This window comes from Notothenia coriiceps, unplaced genomic scaffold (genome assembly GCF_000735185.1).
Source record: "Notothenia coriiceps isolate Sejong01 unplaced genomic scaffold, NC01 NC01_scaffold00012568, whole genome shotgun sequence".
Taxonomy (NCBI): Eukaryota; Metazoa; Chordata; class Actinopteri; order Perciformes; family Nototheniidae; genus Notothenia; species Notothenia coriiceps.
In genome coordinates, this window is record NW_011345269.1 from 1,426,228 (window position 1) to 1,450,925 (window position 24,698).

Sequence of the window (24,698 nt, forward strand, 5' to 3'; positions counted from 1 at the left end):
TGACGTCATTGGTAAGCGACGGACCCCGAACACATATGGTAGGGCGAACACATATGGTACTGACACAGGCACGAAACACATTACCAGTAGAAATACATTGCTTTTAAAATCGTTCAGTGTGACATGAAAAAAGGGGGAAATCGTGTTGGTGAACACGAATCAATAGATTAAATGTTGTGGCTATAAAGGCCCGGATACACCAATCTGACAACAAAGAACTGACAGACGGACCCGACTGTTGCGGCACCTCGCGTCTCTGCCATGTGTCGCACTGGAACACACCGCAAAGACTTCAGCCGACGGCCAAGAAGCACGTACGAACTGCGCATGCGTGAGTGGCAATAACTGTCCTTACCAGCAGGCGGCGGTAGTGTGTATTCGTCATACAACCGGAAGACAGACCGCGTGATATAAACAAACAACAAATTTCGATTTCGGCCGTCGATGAGCGTCCTGTCGCCCTACTCAGATTTGTGTCCCGTCGTGTCTTTTCGGCCGTGCCGACACCTTCCGCTAGGCTGTCGGCAAAATAAATCACTCTGATTGGCTGTTCAGCTTAGTGAATCAGTGCATGAGAAGTGAAATGGAAATGAAGAAGGCACACACACTGATTCACTAAGCTGAACAGCCAATCAGAGTGATTTATTTTGCCGACAGCCTAGCGGAAGGTNCATCCGCACTTAACAACATCGGTGGAACATCTATACATCATGGGTACAATGTTTTATTATCATGAAACCGTAAAAAGAAACCGGGTTTGCCACAGGATTTTGTGTTTATTGAAGACATTTTTATGCCATCTTAGATACTGGTTGCCAAAAGGAGCTCGAATTGCAACACTACCCTCATTATTTAAATTGACCATGATACGATACGGTGCAAAGAAAATACAATTTATATTCACAGTCTGTAATATACCATAAGACTCATTTACTGAAACACATACCATGCACATATCACTTACGTTGATCAAAGCATGGAGAAATGCTAAACTACCTGGATAAAAAAATCATGAATCTACAAAAGGACCTGGAAGAAAAAACCTGCCCGAAAAACAAGCACCTAGAAAGATGATGCCTGGCACACACTTAAACGGTGGTAGGTAGGTAATTTTGGAGAAACCAGCTCGATCGCGCGTAGATTGAAAATACACAACCGAAAACTCTGCCCTTCCTTACAGAGCCCTCTCCCAACACACCACGAACCGCACACATGACCAATGCACCCGCCGCTCACATTTGTGCACCGAGATCGGAGGCTGACAGGCAGTGTAGGACCATGCAGGGCCCCCGCCGGAGCCGGCAAGCCGAGCCGGCAGCTTATTTTAGCCGGGCGTTAAAATAGATTGGTGAGGGCGTTAAAGCGCCCCACCGCGCTTGCCACAGCATGACATTTGTATGTATTTTAACTTGTCAAAGCATTTTATAGTACTTCAATGCTATCGGGGCATGTTATAGCAGCCATTCCATGGAATATACAAAAGTGTTCGGAATAATTACAGTACCCCACCTTTAAAACAAACGAATATGTAAATAATACCTAATACAAACTCTGTTTTAGAATAGATGCAACCCATCAAGATTAGAAAAAATACTTCACCCAGTTGTTTTTCTCCAATTGCTGTAAGCGGCTTCCCATACTAGCCAGTTTTATGCACTGTATGATTTCAAATGAACTTATTCTGCAGCAAAACAAAAGCCACTTCACCAACCTCACAATATGGGTTGTCCCTATACTCTCTGGCTATGTGTCCATGTCTGTGGTCTGTACAAAGTCGTTTTCGATGGCGCACTCTCAACGATGAGCTGTTCTTTTCTCAAACCTCAAAACTCAGGCATCCCTGCTTCCTGCCTGCCATCTAGTGTTGAACATGTTCAGTAAAGCTACAAATGTACCTCTTCTCACACTCGCAGGGGTGTCAAACTCAATAGTCTGCAGCAAGTCCTCAAAAAAGGTGCTGTTAGTTTTCTGAGATACTCTACCCAAGGTAGGACAACACACAACAAAGCTTGTACTTATCTTTAGGGGTCCCATTAATGAAATTGATTGTTGTCAAATTTGATTTTGGAGGAAAAAATGTTTTTTTGTTGTTCTTTAGACACCCCAATCCCTCCGAAAAGGCGAGCCAAATGTAGACAGGCGAATATGGAAAGGTGAAAAAGAAAGTCCATACTTGAGAAGCCGATCACTCTTTTCCTCTTCAATTGCTGAGGTATGGAACCAGGTGGCTGTACATCACCAAAAGTACGTCAGACAATTATTTACCTAAAAAAACTGTTTGGGTAATAATTGTCCGACTATTTGTGATGGGCACAATACAACTCCAGTACATTTGGGTGCATTCATCGTCAATTTGACACCCCGTTTCTTTGTAGACATTGTATAAATTGGAAGCTCAAGGTAATCAGCTCGTCTGTGATTTGCAGCTGGTGCGGTTGACCCCAGCCTGAGTGGTGAAACTGCGTGTTAGAAAAGTAGGAGATCTCATGACTGGCTGTACCCTGTACCCTCAATCAGAGTGCCAAATGCCATAGTAAGGGTGGATGGACGACGCTTATTGTTATTTTATTTATTTTTTCAATGCACAGTGCGACTCATTTCGTTATGTACCTTAACCATTTTCCCCAGCCCTTTATAAAATAATATTAACCATTGTCCGGTACCTTGGTGTTCTTCCGCCTTTAGCAGTTTTTGAGTGATAGCCTTCTTTCCAGCACAGGCGGGCTTGATCAGTTAATGTGATCTCCGGCATGTACAGATCCTTTCCAAACTTCCCAGGTACTAATATCAACACAGAGTCTTGAGGGACTCTATAGCCTAATACCTGCATATAACAGAGTGCATCCCAGACAAGTTGAATTTGTCTGCAGCTCCAAAACACACCTGGTGTATGGTGAGGTTCCAGACTGTCTCACCGACAAGTCCCAGGTAGGGATTGTTGGGTGGTCATGGTCATTGTTACTGATTTGGGTCGTGTAAAAGAAACGAATGAGGTTTTTCCACAGAAATTCTCTCCATCCGTGACGACTGTGTACTGGTGCTGGTGCATTCTTCCGCATGTCATACACATTCAGTCATCTGAGATCTTTCCGTTTAGTTATTTTTCACAGCCTTAGTTTTTACATATCGTGTTGATCTTTTTGGCTTCGCTCAACGCACGAATAACAGGGTTGACAGCAACTTTGGGAATACCATCATCGGTAACGCGCCGTGGCAAATAATCTTACATAGGTTGTATGTCATGTCCATGCTCATTCTACCTCTTCTTTTTTTTGTATTGTCCCCTAAATTGCATATTCTGAATAGAGTCTTGTTCTCTAAGGTTCAAAGAGGGTTTTTGCAGTCTTCGACAAGCTCTAATTTCTCCTTCTGAGGACCGTGCATATGGCTGTTAAACCCTTTTCTGATGCATTGCTTGAACATCTACAGTCATCAGCTTCCTGGTTTGAAATCCTTTGTAAGGTATCCACACGTCTAATAGTCCAAGTTCCCTCCCCAAATTTCAATTGTTTAATAATAGAATACCATTTTGTGGCGGCAGATTTTCTGAATCTGTTGTTGATGCAATTATGAAACTCAGTTCATCCAAGTTTGTGCACATCAGTCCATTTTCCTTTTTATTTTTTCCATATAGCAGAAGCGCAAATTCTCTTGCGACTGGCAAAGACTCTTCCAAGCTGGCAGTGAGTCCAAAATGGGCCAGATCTTTGAGCTCGCTGAGATGGGTCTTGAGTTTGGTGAATGCTGTTGTCTTTCCTATTCTGTACAAACTACTTGTTGTGTCACAGCCAGTGAGTGCATGACATGCTGGTAGACAGGTAGACATGTCTTTTCCAATTCTCTCACATATGGTGTTGATGGGGACATCTCTCTCTCATTCCATGGCCTGCATGCATGTACACTATGATTAACCAAACATGTATTTGCTTGCATAATATATAAGCAGTACTTCCACACCTTTGTCATCAGACCTCACAATGATGCGGGAATATGACTCTGCAAGATGTATGGCATGGAGCACCATCCTTGTGTCTGCCTCCTCTTGATCACAGTGATGTCAAACTACTGACTCATGCTGTGCAGATGCTCTTCACCTCCTCACCTTCATCAAATCCACCTGCCAAGATGATGGAGTCACCTGAGTGTAGTCTCTGTGGGGCAGCAGTGAAAATGTAGTTGCTCACAAACATGCACAGTGCAGTGTGCATGTTTTTTTAAATTCACACAACATCCTTAACCCTATGCAATCTGGATTCAGATCAAAGCACAGTACTGTGACTGCCAGTCTGAAAGTCTTAGACGGTATTAAGGCTGCTTTCGATAAAAAATCTGTTTGTGTTGCATTGTTTATTGACCTAGCCAAAGCATTTGACACTGTAGATCACCACATTATGTCTAATGTTATGTTGATGTCTCGTTTCGGTCATAATGCCATTTGCTGGTTTCAGAGTTATCTAACCGACCATACTCAATGCGGTTGGGTAGCACTGTCTCTGACCCTTTCACCTTGGAGAAGGGAGTTCCACAGGGCTCTATTTTGGGGCCCTTGCTCTTTTTATTATATGTAAACAATATTTGTAATCAGATGCAATTTTCTACCTATCATATGTATGCTGATAACACTATTGTCTACTCATGTGCTCCTTCTCTGGATATGGCCGTTTCCAATTTAAAATCTGATTTTATCACGCTGCAGATGCACTTGCTAAACTGCTATAACAGTAAGAAAACCAAAGCAATGCTTTTTGCTCCCAAGTCAGCCTCCTCTTGCCTCTCCATTGACACCCTTGATGGCGTCTCTGTTGAGTTTGTCGATACCTACAAATATCTTGGCTTTTGGTTGGACAGTAATCTGAACTTCAAACACCATATTGAAGATCTAACAAAGAAATTGAAATTCACTCTTGGCTTCCTTTTGCAGACTTAAATGTTGTTTTTCAACTTCATCCCGTAAAAGGTTGGTGTCTGGCTTAGTCCTGTCCCAGCTGTACTACGGTGATACCATTTATATATTTGCCTGTCCCAATGTTTTGGCCAAACTTGACCCACTCTACAATGCTGCACTGCGTTATATATCAAATGCACCCTATAGGACTCATCATTGCAAACTGTATAGCCTAACTATACATAGGATGGTCCTCACTTACTATGCATAGGATGCAGCATTGGTTTTTATTAATGTATAAAGCCATTTTAGGTAAGCTTCCACTGTACATATGTGCCAGATTTGCTCCAGTTTGTGACTCTTACAACCTCAGATCCAGTGCCTGGATACGGTTCCAGGTTCCTGCTGTGCGGACTGAGGCTGGGAAAGGAATCTTTTTTATTATGCTCCTTGGTCTTGGAATGAACTTCAATCACGCCTCAAACTGACGGCACATGTCTCAATAGCATGTTTTAAATTGAAACTGTCAGAAGTCCTTACCACCAGCTGCTCTTGCAGTAATAAGTAGTGCCTTTCTTACTGTCCTAATGTGCACAATGTAGTGACTGCTTTTTCGTCTTTTGTTTTCTTAGTTATGTTCTCTGTATTTTATATGTTTGTGTTATGTGTAACGTTGCTGCCTTCTTGGCCAGGTCAGCATTGCAAATGAGATTATATCTCAATGCTTTTATCTGGTTAAATAAAGGTTAAGTTAAAAATTAAAAATTTGAATATGTCTCTTTGTGCCATTTAGTTGTGTCATTAAGCAAGCTTAAGGGAGACAAGACATGTGAATAGTCTACAAATACAAATAAAATAATAAATAAATAAATGTTCGAATAGATATCAGCATGACATTTCCCCAGTTCATCACTTAAATTAAAACAATATTTGTTTGTATTACAGGTTTCCTGGAAATCTATGTTTAAATATGCAAATGAGGCCCTATCTAAATTATAAATTCAAAAATCAACCATCAAAAAAAGAAATTAGCCATGTTTTGACTTGTTAAATATAAAATTAGGCTGTGAATGATAAAAACTGTTAAAGCTTTCAGAATATAGATAGGAATGAAAAAGGAGAGTTTCTGGCTTTTGAGAAAATGGCCTTAAATATATGTATTGTAAAATCCCATACATTAGAACTAGGTGAAGAGTGGAAGAACATATATATTTCATATATATTTCCATTAATCTTACATAAACAAAATGTGGTTTTCTGAGATGTTTAAATATGCAAATGAGTCATTGTCTAATACCAACTTATTGTATACAGACTTAAAATGACAAACTGAAGAAGAATGAATACCTGAATGTATATTGTGATGCTTTCTCGACCAGTGCATGAAAATCAGATGATGTTGCCTGTTGCGTCTCCCTTTAAAGAGAGCTATGTCTTAATGTGTCTTCCTTGATTGACAGGTGTCTCACAGGATATGCTGCTTCCATCTCCACTCAGGATCCACCCAGCCAGATTTGTCTTTTTCACGCTCCAAACGACCGACTACAAGTCAGCATGCTTCAACACATCCCTGCAGAGACACACTGGTACACTGTTGCCATGTCTCTCCACTTTTTCTGTCCTTAATTTGGAAACATTTTGACTTAGTAACTGAAAATATTATTCTTCATGGGAAAGATGTTAGCGAACATCTCCTGCATTATCTTTAGACATCAGGAATATGAGGTAATCTATTACTTTGAGCCACACTAGACTAAAATATATCAACAAATATTAGATGGACTGCAAAACTGACACTCATGACACTCCATCTCTGCTGATCCTTTAACCTTTGACCCAGTGCCCTATCATTACAATCATTATCAATTGGCCTGTTTGGATGTCAGCCACAGTAAGGGGCTGCTTTTCTCCTCAATCCCAGACCACAGCCTGTCATTACAGCACGGCTAAAATGCTGATGAGTAAAATTACCAACAAGCAAAGTGAATATTTTATTGTGCCCTCCGGTAAGGGTTGGTAAGTTCAATACCAATTGGGTTTTGGACCTGCATTGTGTTCAGTAGTGTTGTATATTACCTTGTTTAGTCGGTCATTATGAACAAAGAATAAGCCATAAATACTTCAAAATGTCATAATAGAAATATTTTTAAAAAGCAGACAAAAAATATGTAAGCTGAAGAAATGGATCAACTTAATGGTAATGTAAGGTCAAAATTGTATTAAAAGTCGCCATATTTAGTCTGCTTACCTATGGTTGAAATGAAGTTGTCAGACATGTGACAGGGGTTAAATATCACAGCCAATCAGAAAGCTTACAAATCTGATATCCTCCCATCTGATTCCACAATAGATGATCCACTGAGGAGAAACGGAGTTAAAACTATGTGAAGATAAGCCTCAGAGTGGCATTGGAGGGACTGAGCCAGATATTGGCACACATTGAGCTGAACACAGAGAATTGTGTATGTTAACACAAGCGAGTGATGCAAGATAAGCCGTTGATAATCTTCCATAAGGCTTAACATGACGCGGGGTAAAGTTTTCCTATACAGCACATGCTCGATGAAGAGACTGAATAGCAAGCGTATTTAAAATCCACGTCTTTTTCCAGAGGTGACTTTCTTTCTGCCTTTACGGCAATAAACAGCATGATTGTTCCACTCTTACACTTTTAAACCTTTAATGATGCGTTTGTGTTTCCAGACTTCCAGAAAAAAATGAATAGGCTATAATTGTTTGCTGAGAATGTCAAAACCGTCTAAACTCAAATGCACCACCCACATTTTAGTTCAACAGGTGGTTTCTGGGAAGTGTAGTGCAGAACAGACAAAGGAATAAAGTGCTGAGCTTGCTCTCTAAAGGGAACATCATGTACTATGTTAGATTTAAATTGATATGCTTTCCTTACATTTAAAGTTTTAAACTAAATTTGTTTGTTTTGTATTTTAAGTTGTACGAACTTTATAGAGCGCTTTTCTGGAAGATACTTTACAGAGTAAAGATTCATAAAAACATAATTAAAACACCACACTAATTACAAATTAAAAGCAGTTCTGAAAAGGTAGGTTTTGATTTTTGATTTGAATACGGTCATTTTTCCAGAGGTGACTTTCTTCACACCTTGACGGTAATAGATATCATGATTGTTCCACTCTTACAATCTTAAACATTAAAACATGCAATTGTGTTTCCAGACTTCCAGAAAAAATGACTATCTGGTTTGTTCCTTGAGCACGCCAAAATCATTGAAACTCAAACATACCACCCACATTTTGTTTCAACAGGTGGTTTCTGGGAAGTGTGCAGGAAAAATCACATCACGTCAGCATCTTTCTTAGAATTTCAGATTGGTTTGTTTCGAGTTTTAAGTCACAGAAAGGTGGTTGATTTATTTGTTCTGGCTGGGGTCAAACTAAAGTCGGACGACCAAAACCCATCAACATTCCAAGCCGCTCAGCCATCAGCCTGCTCTCAGACCAGCACACTCATAAATTACGCTGACAAACTTGTTGGCGGAGTGAGATAAACTTCCCATTGTGTGTGCACTGAGACTATTTTATTTGTGCCAACGTCGAGGAAAACAACACACAGTGGGGACCAAAACAATATAACACGCCGGTACGAAGCCCATTCTTGTCAGGCTGCCAATATATTTTCCTTTCTAGTATCGAGTGGGGGCTTTTGTTTTCCTCCACTGAAAATAAGCTTTCCCGTAAGAGTGGAAGCGAGCTCCTGTTTATTTGCGAGCTGCAGGTGGTTGCGCCCTTTAGAAGTCCGCCGACCACTCGTCCCCTTTTTCTCCTCTCAGACCCTGTTATTTGTTCACTTCTTCCACCACATGTTCCAACATTTCCCCTTCTGTCTTCTCTGCTGTTTTTGCCCGAGCGGCGTTCCATTCTTCTTTGTCTCGAGGTACTGTGACGCACTTCCTTCCATTGTACCAGGAACTGATACCTTGTGAAGTTACTGTCAAGAGCGTGGTGATTGGACGGCAGTGTGCTCTCAGTGCAGGTGATTATGTGGGTCTCCACTTTGCTATAGTTCCCTGTGGTTACCTGATTAAACAGAACTGCCTAGTAAATTACAGAATGGAGCACCTTGCTTCACCGCAATCTCCTGTGACAAAACATATTTGCAGGGTTCGTCAGCTAGTGGATCTGCACAATGGCATGAAAACAAGTTGTGTCATATGAGGTCACTTGATTTGTTTCCAGCAGCAAACAAGCATGAAAACAGTCGGTTGCTACGTGGTGGCATTTAATAAGACCTTCCCACCCTCTAATTTCCACCTCGCGGCAATTCCTGCACCGCTTTTCTTTCTGTTTAAGGTCCAGCACACAATACTGGTAAAGGATTTCTGTCTGAAATGTGTCTCAGTAATTAAAATGACTGAAATGCCTCACTGTAAGAAGAGATTCAGCTCCAGCAGTGGTGATGGTTTTTTAAAGTTTCATCACCTAACCACGCCTCAGCCCTGCATGCGAGTAAGAAGGAAGTCCTATTCTGACAGATGTATATATAAGTGGAACCTGTTGAGGTAATTAATAGTCTGCAAATGAAATATTTAGCCTCAAGCATATAACCCTATTGAATATGCAGACCTGCAATTCTTGTGACAATGAACCACTGAAAACAAAGTCACTGTTTTACGAGTGACAAGTAAGACTCAAGTCTTTGTGTCCCAAGTCCCAAACAGCTCATAATGTGCTCTTGACCAATTTCAATCTGCATTTTTGCATGTAATTTGTTTTTTGGTTGACCACCATATACTTTTTGTATGATTTTTGGCCAGGTGATCCTCAGTTACGTAACATTAGTCCTATATGGTTGTCTCTCTGCAATTTGATTGGATGATTTCGGATTGGTTCAAAGGAAGTGGATCAACTTGGATTGATTAAGTTTCAACCTGCTTGGAATTAATAGAATGAATCGTGGCTTCAGTAACATATATTTTTATGATTGTCTAATATGATCACATTAGTGAAAAATCTGAAGATACCCTGCACACAACACTTGTGGTCATTAGTTCTCTAACTCCTCTAATCTTCATCCTTTCCCAGTCGAAACACTGAATGCTCGCGTTTGCGTTAGTGAATTGCTTTCACATAAGGAATTCAAGCAGCCAGAGGATGTTGACATGAATGTGTGAGCGTGTCTGAATATGCAGTCCGGATACACTGCATGTGAAGAAGAGGAAGATGCTGAGCAGCAGCTGCTGCGCAGCCTGCATACCTGAATGTGATTGGCCTCATTGGAGGATAATGCAGCCAATTAAATAATATTCTTCTCTCCACAATCCCACACTCCAGAGGTCAAGAGCGATCAAATTATCCCTCTGTGCTGTTGTGTTTGACTGCTTTACATGAGTCACCAAGGCAACCAGTAGATTAAATCACTGAAGCATGGTTACTTTAATTCACAGGAGCTGTCGGTTAGTCTGGCATCCAGACTCTTTAGAGGGGAAAAAGCTATCTTCTTGCACAGTGGGCATGCTAATGAAACTGCTGATTGGGTTTCTATTTAAAAAGTCACAGGTTTGTCTCTGCATTGTCAGAGGAAACCGAGCCATATGGGATTGTTTTTATTTTATTCTCAACAGTGTGGGAAAAAGAAAAGGAGTGTGTTGGCCTGCTTCCTGTACCATGTAGTGGACTTTTAGCAGACATGCATTGCTGCGTCTCTGCTGTGTTGCATCATAATACCTTTACCTTATGGAAAGTGTGTTAATGCACCATAGCATCACAATGAATCCCACTGTCAGTCACACTGAGAGTTCATGAACCCACTGTCTGTGCTCTGAGTCAGCACTTTGCTGCCTGCGTGTGTCCTGCGCACCTGAGCCGTGAGATTAGCCACGCTGATCATGCAAGCTTTTATTATCCAGGTTAACGTATTGCAACATGACAGCTGAGTGACGCTCAGGGGGAGGAAACAATGGAGGGCAAGGGCAAGGAAGAAGGAGAAAGTAAAAGTGTCAAAGGAAAACACAATGATTATTGTGAGTTCTGAAAATGCTGACTCAGTCTCTGTTCCTCTGACTTTTTCCCTGCTTTTTATTTTGAAAAAACGAACTCAATAACACTGCAATTGATTCATTTTAGGGTTAGGGTCTACCGTTTTTTTACATCTTTTTTTTATTCTCCACAAAACTGTTGTGGACAATAGCTCTAACCTCCCTTAACATTTCTGAAGGCTTAATCATTTTTTACATAATAAATACAAATATGTAATCATAATAATAGTGACATAATTGTTTTCAAACAAAACAATCGATCAATTAACAAAGAAAATAATCAGCAGATTATTGCATAATGGTCAAAGATCCTTAGTTGATGTCCTATACAAAATAGCTTTAAGATGAGCTGTACTTCAATTGGCACAACTGTAAAATCATGTGTTTACATTAATGCTTAAGTTATAATAATAAAACATATAATTGAATTACCACGAGAGATATTTTTGCATTTACTACTTTTACTCTAACTGTCCTTAATAAGTACATTTACCTCTTTATACTTTTGCATATTTCACGTGAACATTTTCATTGCAGGACAAGTATTTTTACTTTGTAATATTAGTAAGATATGAACATGTCCTCCCTCACTGATGGCACGAACTGAAAACCTTTTTTATTATATTATTTTTCGAAATTTTTTAGGCAAAGTCGTTTTTTCTTTACCAAATGTATTCAACATAATGCTGCAACTATCTGTACCATGCATGTGTCACCAAACCGAAATATTTTTGGCATTGCTCTCGACCTATGTCTTTGACTGCCTTTCATAACCTGCCCTTCAAATTCTGCAGACAGGTCCTTGAATGCAGCATTAGGGCCATCGACCAATCTGACGTCACGGACACCTCGGACACCTGTAGCGCGTCAGGTCAGCCTCTCTGTCTATCAGATCCTCTGCTGATATATTCTACATGGAGCTGATTCCTTCTGATGTGAGATGAGGCTCGCAACCTGCAGATCATCCCAGGTCAGCCCCTCAGCTTTTTAATAAATCCCTGAATCTGTCATTAACCATCAACATCCGTGAGACGAATGACAAATTGGAGCAGCACCGTCTGACTGACAGGCATCACTGAACGCTGTGTGTTCCAATGTGTGCGTGATATCTCATTATGTAGCCTACTTAAAAAACTAAATTGGACTCATACGGGAACAGAACCTGTCACAGTGCCATACCTTGCCAGCCCCAAATTGACGCCGATGGGCGCATCTCAAACGATATTACGGCATTAATTATAGGACTATGGCAGATTAGATTTCCCCCAAGCTATTTAGATGAAACTGTGTCGCTTAGCAACACCGTCGCGGGTGAAGAGCGTGTGTCGTTGGCTCCATGATAAACATTAATCATGAATTAATATCATTCAAATTGTTGAACATCTGGGTGCTTTCAGAAGTTTTCCACACAGATCACAGGTCAAAAGGCGATGCAGCGAAAATGACACTCACTTTGGAAAGGGTGACATATTGGAGGAACTGGAGTATAGGCCTAACTACAGTGTAATTGACGTGTAACCCCCCCGCAGATGATTTCCCCTCGACACAACTTCCCCCTTCTGAAACTTTTTTGATGGAGCGACTTTTTCTGGCACACAGCTTTAAGATAGCTCAATGTAACCAGTTAGGCTATACAGATTAAAATAGGAACCATGGCAGATTGGATTATGCTTAATACACCATTTCATATCGTGTGTCACATTCCGGGCGCCGTGCCCTTGTTTATACGCTGCGTCCGAGTTACAATTAGCCCACATTTCACTGAGATTCCTTTGAAGCTGTTATTATTATTATAGGCCTAGTAATAATATTAATCTAGACCTGAGCAGTGGGCCACGTTAATTTGACCATCTGCATGGTCTTGCTGCCATCCTTTTGCACGCTCTCCAATTGACGCACAAATAACACACAGACGCAATTGTGCATAATTGTCTATGTCCAATCATTTCCATTGGTCTTTATTAACAGGGACGGATAAAAGGCGGTGGATTTGAGCTCGCGAGACTTAAAAAGATGAAATAACGCTGTCTGCTCTTAATAGGAATTGTATGATGATGACAAATGTCGAATTCTGGAGCAAAACAACTGTTGCTTTTACTGCTTTAAACTCATTCTTACTACGTGAGTGTACATGTTTGTTGCGACTTTAACCAATCGTGTGTCCAAGTGCTCATTATCCTCACACTTAAAGCTTTAAAATCCGTAACCGGACCGAGACCCGCACACTCAGAGCCCCAGTGTCCGAAGTGCAGCGCGCGAGGGGAGGGAATCCCTCCAGTGTCTGACGCTTCCTTTACCAAGGAAACCCACACGCGCTCTCTGACGCAACTGTCCATTTTAGGAAACATGCGTCAATGGACCGAAGCAAGTCAGACAAACAGTGAACTCCGCAGCAGGCACTGACGTTCGAAACGAAAAAATAAACCTCCCCGCAAATATCCGAGCTACTTCTCCCGCATCCCTCTCCTCCTTTATATCTCCAGTGTGCTCCGCGCGAGGCGGTCACAGCGGAACTTTTCTTTTTCACTGCCTTATCCGGACACGACCCCTCCCCGCGCACAAGTCGCAACGCCCAGGCTGTGACGTAGGCTCTTTCGTTGGTGTTGAAAAGCCGTTGCAGTTCTTCATAGTGCCATTGAAGTGAGTCATCTGTAGGAAGTGTGGTAAAAAGGAAAAGAGAAAAAAAAAGTTAGAACTGTTCCGTGAACAGCACAGAGCTCAGATAGAGTAGCGAAGTATTCCGCAGATTAGCGACTGTTAACCTGCGTGAGTCACTCTTAATACAGGCTCACTTGTCTCAACTGGATTTGACTTTAGGTTCAAGTTTGCGCACCTGAGAGGGTCTATAGTGTAGTTTACCTGAATAATAAAAAGCATTATTAAAAATAAGAAACAGGAAGCACAGGAGAAAATATCTAAATAGCAATATCTGAACGATGTTTTAGGTGAGTTTAGAGGAGCACCTATTTCCAACGATTCTCTGGATATCCCAAATTAACAACAAGCCAGAGGATTTTTTTCTTCTTCTGTTGGTGCCTTTTTTCTGCGAGGATTTAAAAAAAAAGGGGGGGTTTCAGATTCAAACAGTTTGCTGAAATCTTCCCTCCTCCCTGGACCATGTACCAGGACTACTCCGGGAACTACGACACGTCGTCCCGCGGCAGCAGCACCTCTCCGGCCCAACAGGAGTCCTTCACGAGCGGCAGCAGCACGATCGGAAGTCCGATCTCTACCTCAAGCTACCAGGTACCAGCAGGAAACACCGCGACATTACCTGAACATGATAACCTAGCCTTTAATACGGTGTAAAGTGCGAAACATCTTAGAATATCCTACAGGTTGTATGTCAATTTGTTTTTTCCGCCTTTATAGATTGTAATTGCATACTCTTGGGGGGAAAACGTTTGAACCCAATGACATCGGTGACTCAGCAAATGCAACACTCGATGTATTCACAAGTATTTTGGACTCATTATCTATAAAATCCACCTTAAGCTTATCTTAACAGTACCGGGTGATGCACCTTTGGTTATATATATAATGTGCGCACTGGCATGGCGCGCGATAAATGGCACAGAAATGTAGATTTTGCACAAATACATATTATTTCCTTATTTTTCATCAAACACGACTTCTATACGTAAATGTTATATGTGATTTGGTGAAACGGGGCGCATTGAATTGAATGTGATTTCCTCTCATCTCTCATATCCGTGCGCAAAACTGTCATATTTGTGGGATTGTTGCGCGTTGGAAAACGTTTTTTACGCACATAATAGTTATGATAATTCCTGTAGAACATGCCATATCTTGAGCTATTTACACAGCAATGTACTGGGTAGAGATGGAGCCAAAGGAGAAGGCAACAGGCGAGTACTGCCACATACAGGCATTGACACAGGGGTGATGATCCATGTTGGAAAGCACCAAAGACGATTACTTTATCAAAATGTGTTAAATTGACATTTGTGGCAGATGTTTATGTTATTGGACTCTGAAATGAAATTGTTTAGATTATAGTCTTTTTTTAGACAGTCTCGCTGCACATGGCAGACCGGGAGCGCAGGGCAATGAAAAGCCTGCATTTCCAAACCAAAAAAATGAAAACGCATTAGTGATATACACCTTACATACTGATATTCTACTGTGTATGTGACGCTATGAGGACGCCATGCCTATATTTCCATACATATTTGGTTATAAATCCGGGAAGAGGAGGTTGCTTCCTCGCAGACAACTCTTGCGTAGAGAGCACTTCAGTGGAAAAACTTCGTCAAGCTCACGCAACATTTTACGGTTAACGACTTTTGGCCCCTATCCATCATGGCTCCGGTTCCCTGTAATCTCACACTGGCTGCCTGTTTCCCATTAAAGCGGGCAGGAACATGACCTCTTTATTAGGACATCAAAACAAATTCAGATTTTATTAGACAGATATATCGTGTCAGATCAGGATTTATACACTGGGTCTTCCCTATAACGACTCATGGAATGTTCCCTTACACACTACTGCATACAATATATCACTTTATGTTTTAATGGGATTTTCTAATAGGTTTTTTGCTCTTATCGTGAAGCTAAATTTGCCAAAAGATTCCGCTCTCATAAGTCTGGCTAAGTTTCTGGCTTTAGAGCTGGCTGCTTCACCCCCCACCCCCCCTTTACTGGAACTCACCGCGTTCCTCATGTGCTTAACAAATCCCATACACAATGAGTCACCAGATAAACAAAGTTCCAATGGGCTGCCGGGATATCCGACGGATAGTCGGGAATAACGGGAATGTGGGTACTTGCGTAATTTAGGCACACAGGCAGGGAAGCAGCCCGTTTGTTTAACTTTTTGGACTCTTAAGGCATGAAGTAACATGATCTGACATTTTATTGGTGATTATAACTATAGTTAGCTAACATATGCATGTCAATTCTAGATATATGTCATCTTCTAAGAGGATTTTATCCTTAATTTAAGGGGCTTGTGCCAAAATTATTATCTTGTCCTCAGACCAGAAACAGTTTGGGTTTAGACATACCCCAAATCAAGCAAATCTAGCTTTAAATATTGTTTTTGGTTGACTCAAAAGTTGATTCCAACTTCTACACTTATTACATTTTTATCAGATCCCTTACAATTCCATCTGGAAATGTTCTCCATCTGGACAACGAAAGTTAAATGCATCCATATGACCCATTACATAGTGTATCTATGAAGTCCACAGTAACATGTATGTAATCTCACCTGCCAGTCCAGACGTGTGTAGCTCTCGCAGTATTTGTCTCATGTTATAGTAAAGTGAGATGCAGCGGACACCTTGGGCTTTCCCACATGATTCACAGCATGTGTCACTGTTCCACTCCAGGGGTTACGAACGCAGAATTTTGCCCATGTGGATTGAATCATTACTACCAGCTCGTAATGTGTAAAGTGTGTGAATTTGATAATGGTGGGTGGTGTGTGTGTCTGCGATTGTGCTGTTGGCAGAACGATGCAGGGCTCGTACACAGAAACTAAGATGCTTATGAGATTATGCGTTGACTCCTACTGGAAAACCTCCTTAAATGTGCTCATGCTCATCAAATGTCTCTTTTTTTCTGCTCCTTTTCTAGAAGTACAGGGTCGACATGCCCGGCTCTAACAGTGCCTTCATCCCCACCATCAATGCAATCACCACCAGCCAGGACCTGCAGTGGATGGTGCAGCCCACCGTCATCACCTCCATGTCCAACCCGTACTCTCGCTCCCACCCGTACGGCCATCACATGCCCAACGGCCCGGGGATGCATGGACACAACACGCTGGCCCGGCCCGGGGTCATCCGCTCCATCGGGGACGCCAGGGGCCGACGCAAGAGAGATGAACAGGTGAGGGTCCCGGGCTGATACAATGGGGGTCACAGGACTGCAAAGAGACCACTATAGGGGGATTTTTCGGTTTTTAATAAGACATTAATAAAGCTACATTTTCCATAGCTGTTTTAAGGGTTTGTCTAAAAATAAAGCATCCATTATCTTTTTTCTGGAACACTTTCTATGATTCCCCGGTCTATATCCATTATAAACTCACTATCATCTGCTCAAGGCATTGTGTAATATATTTACAATTACTCATATATATTCAATATTCATAACATATTATAGAGCATTTGAATTACTTATAAGGTAAATTATCATAATATTTGATATCTGCTCTCATACATTGACTTTATTGGCAAGGAATCGTAGTGTCTTATCCTTTTCATAATTATTCCACATAATGTTTTTTATACATTTAAATATGATTAGAAATGTTTCTAACTGTTATTCTTTGCTTGAAGAAAAGAAAAAATCCCCACATTAATGCATTATACAAATAGTATATTGTAACAACTATGGATATTCAAATTCAATAACATCAGTGCAGAAAAAAGTAAATGAGTGACCAGCAATTATTATAAAGTTTATGATGCTTTACCTAATAAGTCTTTATAAAATACTTTATAATATTTCCTAATTATTGTTGTAAATAAGTGCTTATCTATACAGTGCTAATGGCAGATTATAACATTCCCATTATAAATCATATTTATTCAACATTGAGTTAATTTATCAGGCCAATGAATTCTACATTCTCAGTCAGCTCCTCTGTATACTGCTGCTCTCCGCTTCATATTGATCATGGTGGTGCATGCCTGTCAGACAGCGTATTTGACCTGCCGTGTTCCTTCTGCTGCCCTCAGCTCACCCCGGAGGAAGAGGAGAAACGGAGAGTAAGGCGTGAGAGGAATAAGTTAGCCGCCGCCAAATGCCGCAATCGCAGACGGGAGCTCACAGACATGCTGCAAGGGGTGAGCAAAACAAGCGCATAACATCAGACTGGGTTACACTAAACAACCACGAATCAGTTTTGTTTCTGAAGCAACTAAACTCGCATTCTCCCTGTTTCTCTGCCAAATTGGCCATGCGTATAGTTGACGTATAAATAAAAAGGACATGTTTATTCACACTGAGAAGTCACACTAGTGCATACAGTAAGTCTGGCAGGAGTCCAGACTTCTTTTTTCTGATGAGTTATTGATCTCCACACCTAAATGTACAACCTTGCGTTACTGGTTTGACTCCGACTGTGTCTCTGACAGGCGATGAAAAGCTTTTTGTCTCGGCCCGCTGCAGACAGAGGTAGGGCTGTCTCGCAGCATCTAAATGGACTCATTAGCCGAATTACAGTGAGGTTGAGCTTGTCAGGCCTTAAAAAAAAACCAGGAAAGGAATTTGCTGTAGGCAGCTGTCTGCATGAATGAAGGACGTTTTGTAAAAAGGGGCCAATTGCTTGTCTCACAATCCTACATACAGACATGCTGCGTGCACTTATACAAACAGCCATTGCTCCGAGGGGAAAAAACGCCTTTCCGTCTTCTCACGGATGTTTAAAATAAAAATTCCCAATAAGGAAGTGTCGCTTCTAAGTGAAAATAAAAAGCAGTATTCATAAACTGTAAAACTCTTTGATTTACTGATATCCTTTATTTACAAGTGTGGTACAGGCTCCTTGCAAACACTTCCTCATACCTTTGCCCATGAGTCAAAGTTCTCAGACAGCATGTCAGCTTATCTTCTTCTGCCAAGCGGCTTTTAAGGGATCTGTCTTTGTCTTGTTCCGTGACACATTAATGACACGCTACTGATGCAGATTATATCTCCGAGACACAAACAATGCACAGTCATTATGGGAAACTCGAATTCCAGCAGAAGGCTTCCAGATTAAGTGTCTGAATTGTCCATGACAAATTGTTAGTTTTGCTTTTATTGTCTGTGTGTGAGTAAAACTCTAGCAAACAAACAGTGCCCTCTTTTGGTGCTTTGGAGAAACACTCATACATCTGAACTGCCTGGTTGTTGAACATCTTTTGCAGCCTTGATCACAATGTATTGGGATTAAGTCTCTGAACATTCGTAAAAAACTATTGTTGCAATATTCGCTTTTATCAACTTATAACTATCCTGCTTATGCCCTCGGGCAGGCATATTCAATATATTTTTTAAGGGCCAGATTGAAGTCCCAAAGGACGTCTGACTTTTAAAGCTAGGAATATAAACATGTAAACATTGCCCATTTTTAATCTTGAAATAAGTGGTAGTTGTTGTTTTGTTTCAATAAACACAATGTGGCTTTTAATCTTTTTTAATTTTTTATTAGTGATTATCCTAAATTCCCTGTTTAAACAGCCTGGTTAAAACCTAAAAATATAATTTCTTTATATAACAAATATTATTAATCACACGCTATATATCATATACTCAAGAGTGTTAGCAGAGGATATTGTTTGATAAAAGTTAAACTAGGAATTTAAAGGGAAAACAATGGACTTCATTGAGTCACATTTAACTTCTTTATAATTATTTTCGTATTGAAATATTTGTTTAGATATTTAGGGAGAGAAAGGGTCAGACTGATATTGATAAAGGGTCACCAATAGAAAAGTCCTGGCCTATGGAATAAACTACTAAAAAGTTCCCCACCAAAAATAAAAAATAAACATCACATTTAGAGTAAATACTGAACCATATGTCCTCTTCTCCTCGCAGGAGACTGAGAAGCTGGAGGAGGAGAAAGCCGACTTGCAGAAGGAGATCGAGGGCCTGCAGAAGGAGAAGGACAAGCTGGAGTTCATGCTGGTCGCCCACAACCCCGTGTGCAAGGTCTCCATCGACGATCGCCACCCGTCATCGGGGCACCAGCAGCACTCGCATCACCAGCAGTGCGCACCCCTCCCGCTAACCATGCGCTCCAACATGGGCCCCCGGGCTCATAACAATCACGTGGTAGTGAAGCAGGAGCCGGACGACCATGTGGACAAGCCCCAGCGCTCCGTCATCAAGCCCATCTGCCTGGGCGGAGGCGTCGTCAGCGGAGGCATGTATTGCACAGATGGAGACAGCCTGAACACTCCGGTGGTGGGGGCGTCCACCCCGGCCGCCACGCCCAACGCGCCCAGCCTCATATTCACCTACCCGAGCATGCTGGAGCCCGAGAGCCCCTCGCCCTCCTCCGAGTCCTGCTCCAAGGCCCACCGGCGGAGCAGCAGCAGCGGGGATCAGTCTTCAGACTCCCTCAACTCCCCCACCCTCCTGGCCCTCTGAGCGGGGGGTTTTGCTCGGCTCAGCTGAGAAACAAACACTGTGGCTGACGGCAACATGAGAATCAACTGCCGCTCCTCCTCCCCCCTTTCAGTGTCTTGTAAAGACCCGTAAGCACATTCAAAAGTCCAGACCAAGATGACCATGTGAGCCCTTCTCCGCATGGAGTCCCACAAGGGCTACGCCACGTGTTTCTTCTTTTTCTGCTTCACTGTAAAAAATATATATATTCGTAAAGAGTGTGTGCATCAACCCCATAAAAGTGTCATCTCTTTGCCATTTCAACTCCAGAGTGTCGACTTGTTTACTGGGAAGACGAAAATAAAGAAGGACTTGCCTAAATCTCGGAATCGTGAGAGCGCGTTCGTAATATATTTTTTTGAAAATGTTTAAAAAGCCATGTGTCCGACACTTGCACTCTGCCAAGACGAATCAATAAATCACTAAACGAGGTCAGTGTTCCACTGGAATTTCTACTTGAGGAGAGAAAGAGACTTCCTCTCATCTCCTTTTCCATTTAGATTTGTCAGTTCGTAACTTGGACCTTGATTCAGGAATCACTACTTAGTGTGTACACATTTCTGACGCTATTTCCATCTTTTTATTGTATTTATGGCCTGTGCTGATAATATTTTACAAAGTGTTTTGTTGAGACATTGTCCTCTCCTTAATCTGCCTGTAGAAAAGCAAAACGGTCATCCTCACGGTGGCCAAAGCCCTCCTCAGTGTTGCAAAGGATACGAGCCAACTTTCAATCAATGAACAGTTCTTCAATACTCTTCTATACCTTCTATGTTGCCATGGTGGCTTGACTTTACAGTATTGGTGTGCTTTTTCTCAGTGATTCTGTACCTGAACTTTACAACCTGTTAATGGCAAAGTGTATGTGATTGACATTGATGTCAGGGATATCTCTCATGTGTAGTAGAACCCCATCATGAAGAACGTTGCACATTGTGTCACATCGAGAACGTCTTTTCGCTCAAAACTTTGAACGAACCCCTCCTACGCTGGATTCTTTCTGACCTTGTTTCTGTGTTTCTCTAAATAAAAGGTCTTACCTATTTTTCAACACCGCCTCTCAGGGCAGGTCAGGTTTCAAAAAGCCAAAAAAGTTGTGTTTGATACATCCTGTAATTCGTCCGTCTTTGTCTGAAAGGAGGGTTTTTTGCTCAAATCGAAAAAAGCAACTGTGGTCTAGACTGTCGCCAGCTGCCAATGATGTCAACCCTGTTTATACTGTGTTTGTAAATCTGTCACTTTTAGTAAAGAAATGATGTTTAAATTTAAGTCAGATGTGCTGATTTACGGGTGTACGAACATATGCCAACATCGAGGTACTCTGTGGAGACTTAGTGGAAGCCGTGTTGACTTTAAACAAAAGGGCCAGACGTGGTTCACTTTTTGAAAAAAAGGAAGGGAAAAATAGGAAAACTCTTTTTACAGCTGGCCTGGGATGAAAGAGGGGACACCTTTGAAGATCTATGAAGCACTTCTTTTTCATTATTTTGTATTACGTGTGTGTATCTCAAAGGGATGAGGGTTTTCAAAACTGTGCACTGAGAAAGACGCAACAGCAACATTTGGGACTTTTTTTGTTTACTTCAAACATTCCTAATGAATTTAATGTCAAGGGTCAAATGGGGGTGTCATATTTTCCAATCCTTTTTGTTATCAGATGATTAAAAGTTGTGGATGGAAGAATTTTGTTGTGCTGGATGCAGAAAACGGACTCTGCAATTCAATACAAGCTGCTGCTACATGGGAAAGATCGGCTGTTTATCTTTTTGATGGGTTTAACATCGCACGGATGTGGAATCTTTGTTCCCGTACGACGACTAAAAGAGGTGAAAAGATAACCAAAAACATTACTGTGGGCGAGTCTGATAATGTCTGTACGTTAAAATATTCTGGAGCCCCTGGACACACATAGGAAAGCCATTGACTGTAGATCTGCTGTACATGTTATCTACTGTCTGTCGCCTGTTTTCAACTACTATTACTTATTTTCCAAATGCTTTAATTGTTCAAAACGATTCAAAATTAATTAAAAAAAACAGCAATATGTATAGCAGTGTTTGTTAATTTAAATGAATAATAATAATAAATAATAATTTTCAACCTGAAATTGTTTTTTTTCGTTCATGGGAATGCACTTTCAGCTTAGAAAATACACTTTTTTGGTTATTCTATATTGTGTTTTAATTCAGTCCTCTTGTTCTTGATATAACCATCCCTTATCATGCATCATTCTAAACATTTCAAAATAAGATAATTTGAAAATATTTTTGCCTTTTATTGGAGGTATTGAAAGACAACAAGATAAAGCAATAAAAGCCAGGGGAAAAGCTGGGACACAAAAAGGAACAGCTATCATATTGAGAGCCAACATAGACAGAGACATTTTAATTGAACCAATTTCAATTTTACACATAGATTGCAGAAAATATTACAGAATGTTTCTACCAATTCCCAGAGATGAATAGAGGGAAATAAATGCTTTGGAGTTTTCCTTTTTGGTAGACTATTGGAAAAAAATCTTAGGAATACCTTGAGATAATACAATTAAAAGTTAACCCTAGAGTCTGAAAATTGGGAGAGTCCCAAAAACGTATTGTGAATTATTATAAAAATTAAGAAATTGTTCGTGTTACTCGCTGGCACAGCTTGGGGATAAAGTGGTTTTTAAAAAAACTTAAATCGTAACTTGTCGAATAAATCGTAATGTCCGTCCTGTAAAGAAAATATTTAGTATAGTGTGGGGAGCAATGTATGAAAAACAGTGGTTCTCTTCTGGTCTTTCCATCGTCACACCCCCTGGGCTGTTAAATGTCCTTCCTAAAGTTGTAACATAGACTTTGTCAACATACATTACAACCTTATTATAATAATCATTAGGAAGTATTTGTAGAATATTTTCCATTTTGATATTGTGAACGTGGGAGAAGCTTCCACCATACCAGGGTCGTGAAGTACTTTTTTGTTTTTCTCCTCTCTTTTTTGTATTTGTATTTTGGTAAACACTTTCTTAAAAAATCTTGTCAAACCTGCACTGCAGAGAAACCAATGTAAAAGCAGCCTAGTTTGCTAGAAAGCGTTAATGTACATTTAGTGTAGTGCTGATATCAAACCACTAGGAGGCAGTAGTCAATCTACACTTTAGGTTCAACTAGCTCAGGGGTGTCGAATATGCGAAGGTCTGGGCCAGCCAATAGAGGTGAGGTATATTGCCTCAAATTAAGTTAGAAGTAAGAAAGATAAATCAAAAGTAGGTAAATTATGCTTGATACTTGGATATGCTTTAATATTTTTTACATCACTTTGTGATGTCACAATGTTTTGGTATTTTCTTTGGGTTGTGCAAGCATTAGCCAATAACCAACCTTATCACCTGAATCTGCTAAAACCAAACATCTGGCAGAGGGGCGTGGGGAGAGGTACACTGATAAACTGAAATGTTGACCTTAATTAGGGCCCGAGCCCGAGAGCGCTAGGACCCAACGGCGTCCTAGCACGAAGTGCGAGGAACCTATTGTAATTGGTGGATTTTTTTCTTCTTCCTGCGCTTTAAACCTGGGGAAGTGATCGGAAAAATTCCAATCCAGGATACGTTCAGCTCATATCCAATGTGATACATTGCGAAGGAATAGTCGATCGCTTGGCTCCTCCAGACAGCCTCCTCGATAGTTGATCCGGGACGAGCCTTTAGAGAAATGTGTTTTCCTTCGAGACGGCTCGCTGCCAGAGGGCCGAGGAGTCAAGGACGCGAAAATTAGGCCCCGTCTCAGGTCGGTTAAATGAAATCCTTGCTTCCCTCACTTGCGTCGTTTCCCTGTGTTTAGTCCCTCCCTCCAGGGAAGCATGGAGGGACACAAGGAAACCACGACAAGCAGGGAAATTAGTTTTAAGAGCAATGGGACGTCCTTTCCTCCGGAGCGTCACGTGAAGCGACGTCCGTTTGTGATGACGCCGCACAGCTGTTCGTCTGACAGCAGCTCTGTCCCCGTTATTTTCACAAACACCCCTGCCACACATTTACTGACACAAACATGGCCGTATCTACCATTGAGGTCACCGAGGTCCGGACCTCGGTAATATTTTTCGAGCTGTGTATACAAAACTTGTGAAATAATTGCACTGAATGGGGTTCTTTTTAGTACTTCCATTTACTGCCGATGGGGGCGCTGCATAACTGCGTAGCCTCGATTAAAGCAAACAGAAGAAGACAACATGTATCAACAACAAACCACCGCAGCCGAGAAGCCCGGACTTGTACCGGAGCAGCGAAGGAGTGATGAAGTATCTAGAGATCTGAGTCCAGCGGGCTGCTTGTGTTTCGGTTCATCAGGACATCATATGACCAGCAGATCCTGTGTGAACGCTCTACGTTTGTCAGTGGACGTCCGACAACATGCACAGTAACTTATATTGCAATTTGCAGCTATACTTTGGTTTAAATTGCGTGAATAAACTAGCTAGAGAGCTAAAGTGAATTACATTCATCCAATGTCAGAAGGATTACCTTTTAACAAACGTTGTAATGTTTTTCTTTCATTTCAATTTGAGTAAAACAATGGATATATAACATTGTATTGTTTTCTTTTTACACTGACTCAGATATAATGAAAAGACTACGTCAGTCGAAGCTCAGCTTTGGTAAGGAAGAGACAGGACAGGCAGAGAGAAAGA

General features: G+C 41.2%; 1 protein-coding gene across 1 annotated transcript; it reads left to right on the forward strand.

Moving 5' to 3' along the window:
- The first annotated feature begins 13,518 nt into the window (after positions 1–13,518).
- Positions 13,519–21,853, forward strand: fosl2 (FOS like 2, AP-1 transcription factor subunit). Its single transcript, XM_010773400.1, has 4 exons — positions 13,519–14,144; positions 16,503–16,757; positions 17,612–17,719; positions 19,458–21,853. Exons 1-4 carry the CDS (start codon positions 14,016–14,018, stop codon positions 20,010–20,012), a joined length of 1,047 nt encoding a protein of 348 aa, XP_010771702.1. The 5' UTR covers positions 13,519–14,015; the 3' UTR covers positions 20,013–21,853.
- The last annotated feature ends 2,845 nt before the right edge of the window (positions 21,854–24,698 follow it).

What these genes read in the sequence shown, in the direction of transcription:
- fosl2 (XM_010773400.1), top strand. Translation starts at nt 14,016, where the DNA reads ATGTACCAGGACTACTCCGGGAACTACGACACGTCGTCCCGCGGCAGC. An exon ending in TCTCTACCTCAAGCTACCAG is followed by an intron (nt 14,145 to 16,502) that starts GTACCAGCAGGA and finishes CTCCTTTTCTAG; the next exon opens with AAGTACAGGGTCGACATGCC. An exon ending in TCACAGACATGCTGCAAGGG is followed by an intron (nt 17,720 to 19,457) that starts GTGAGCAAAACA and finishes TTCTCCTCGCAG; the next exon opens with GAGACTGAGAAGCTGGAGGA.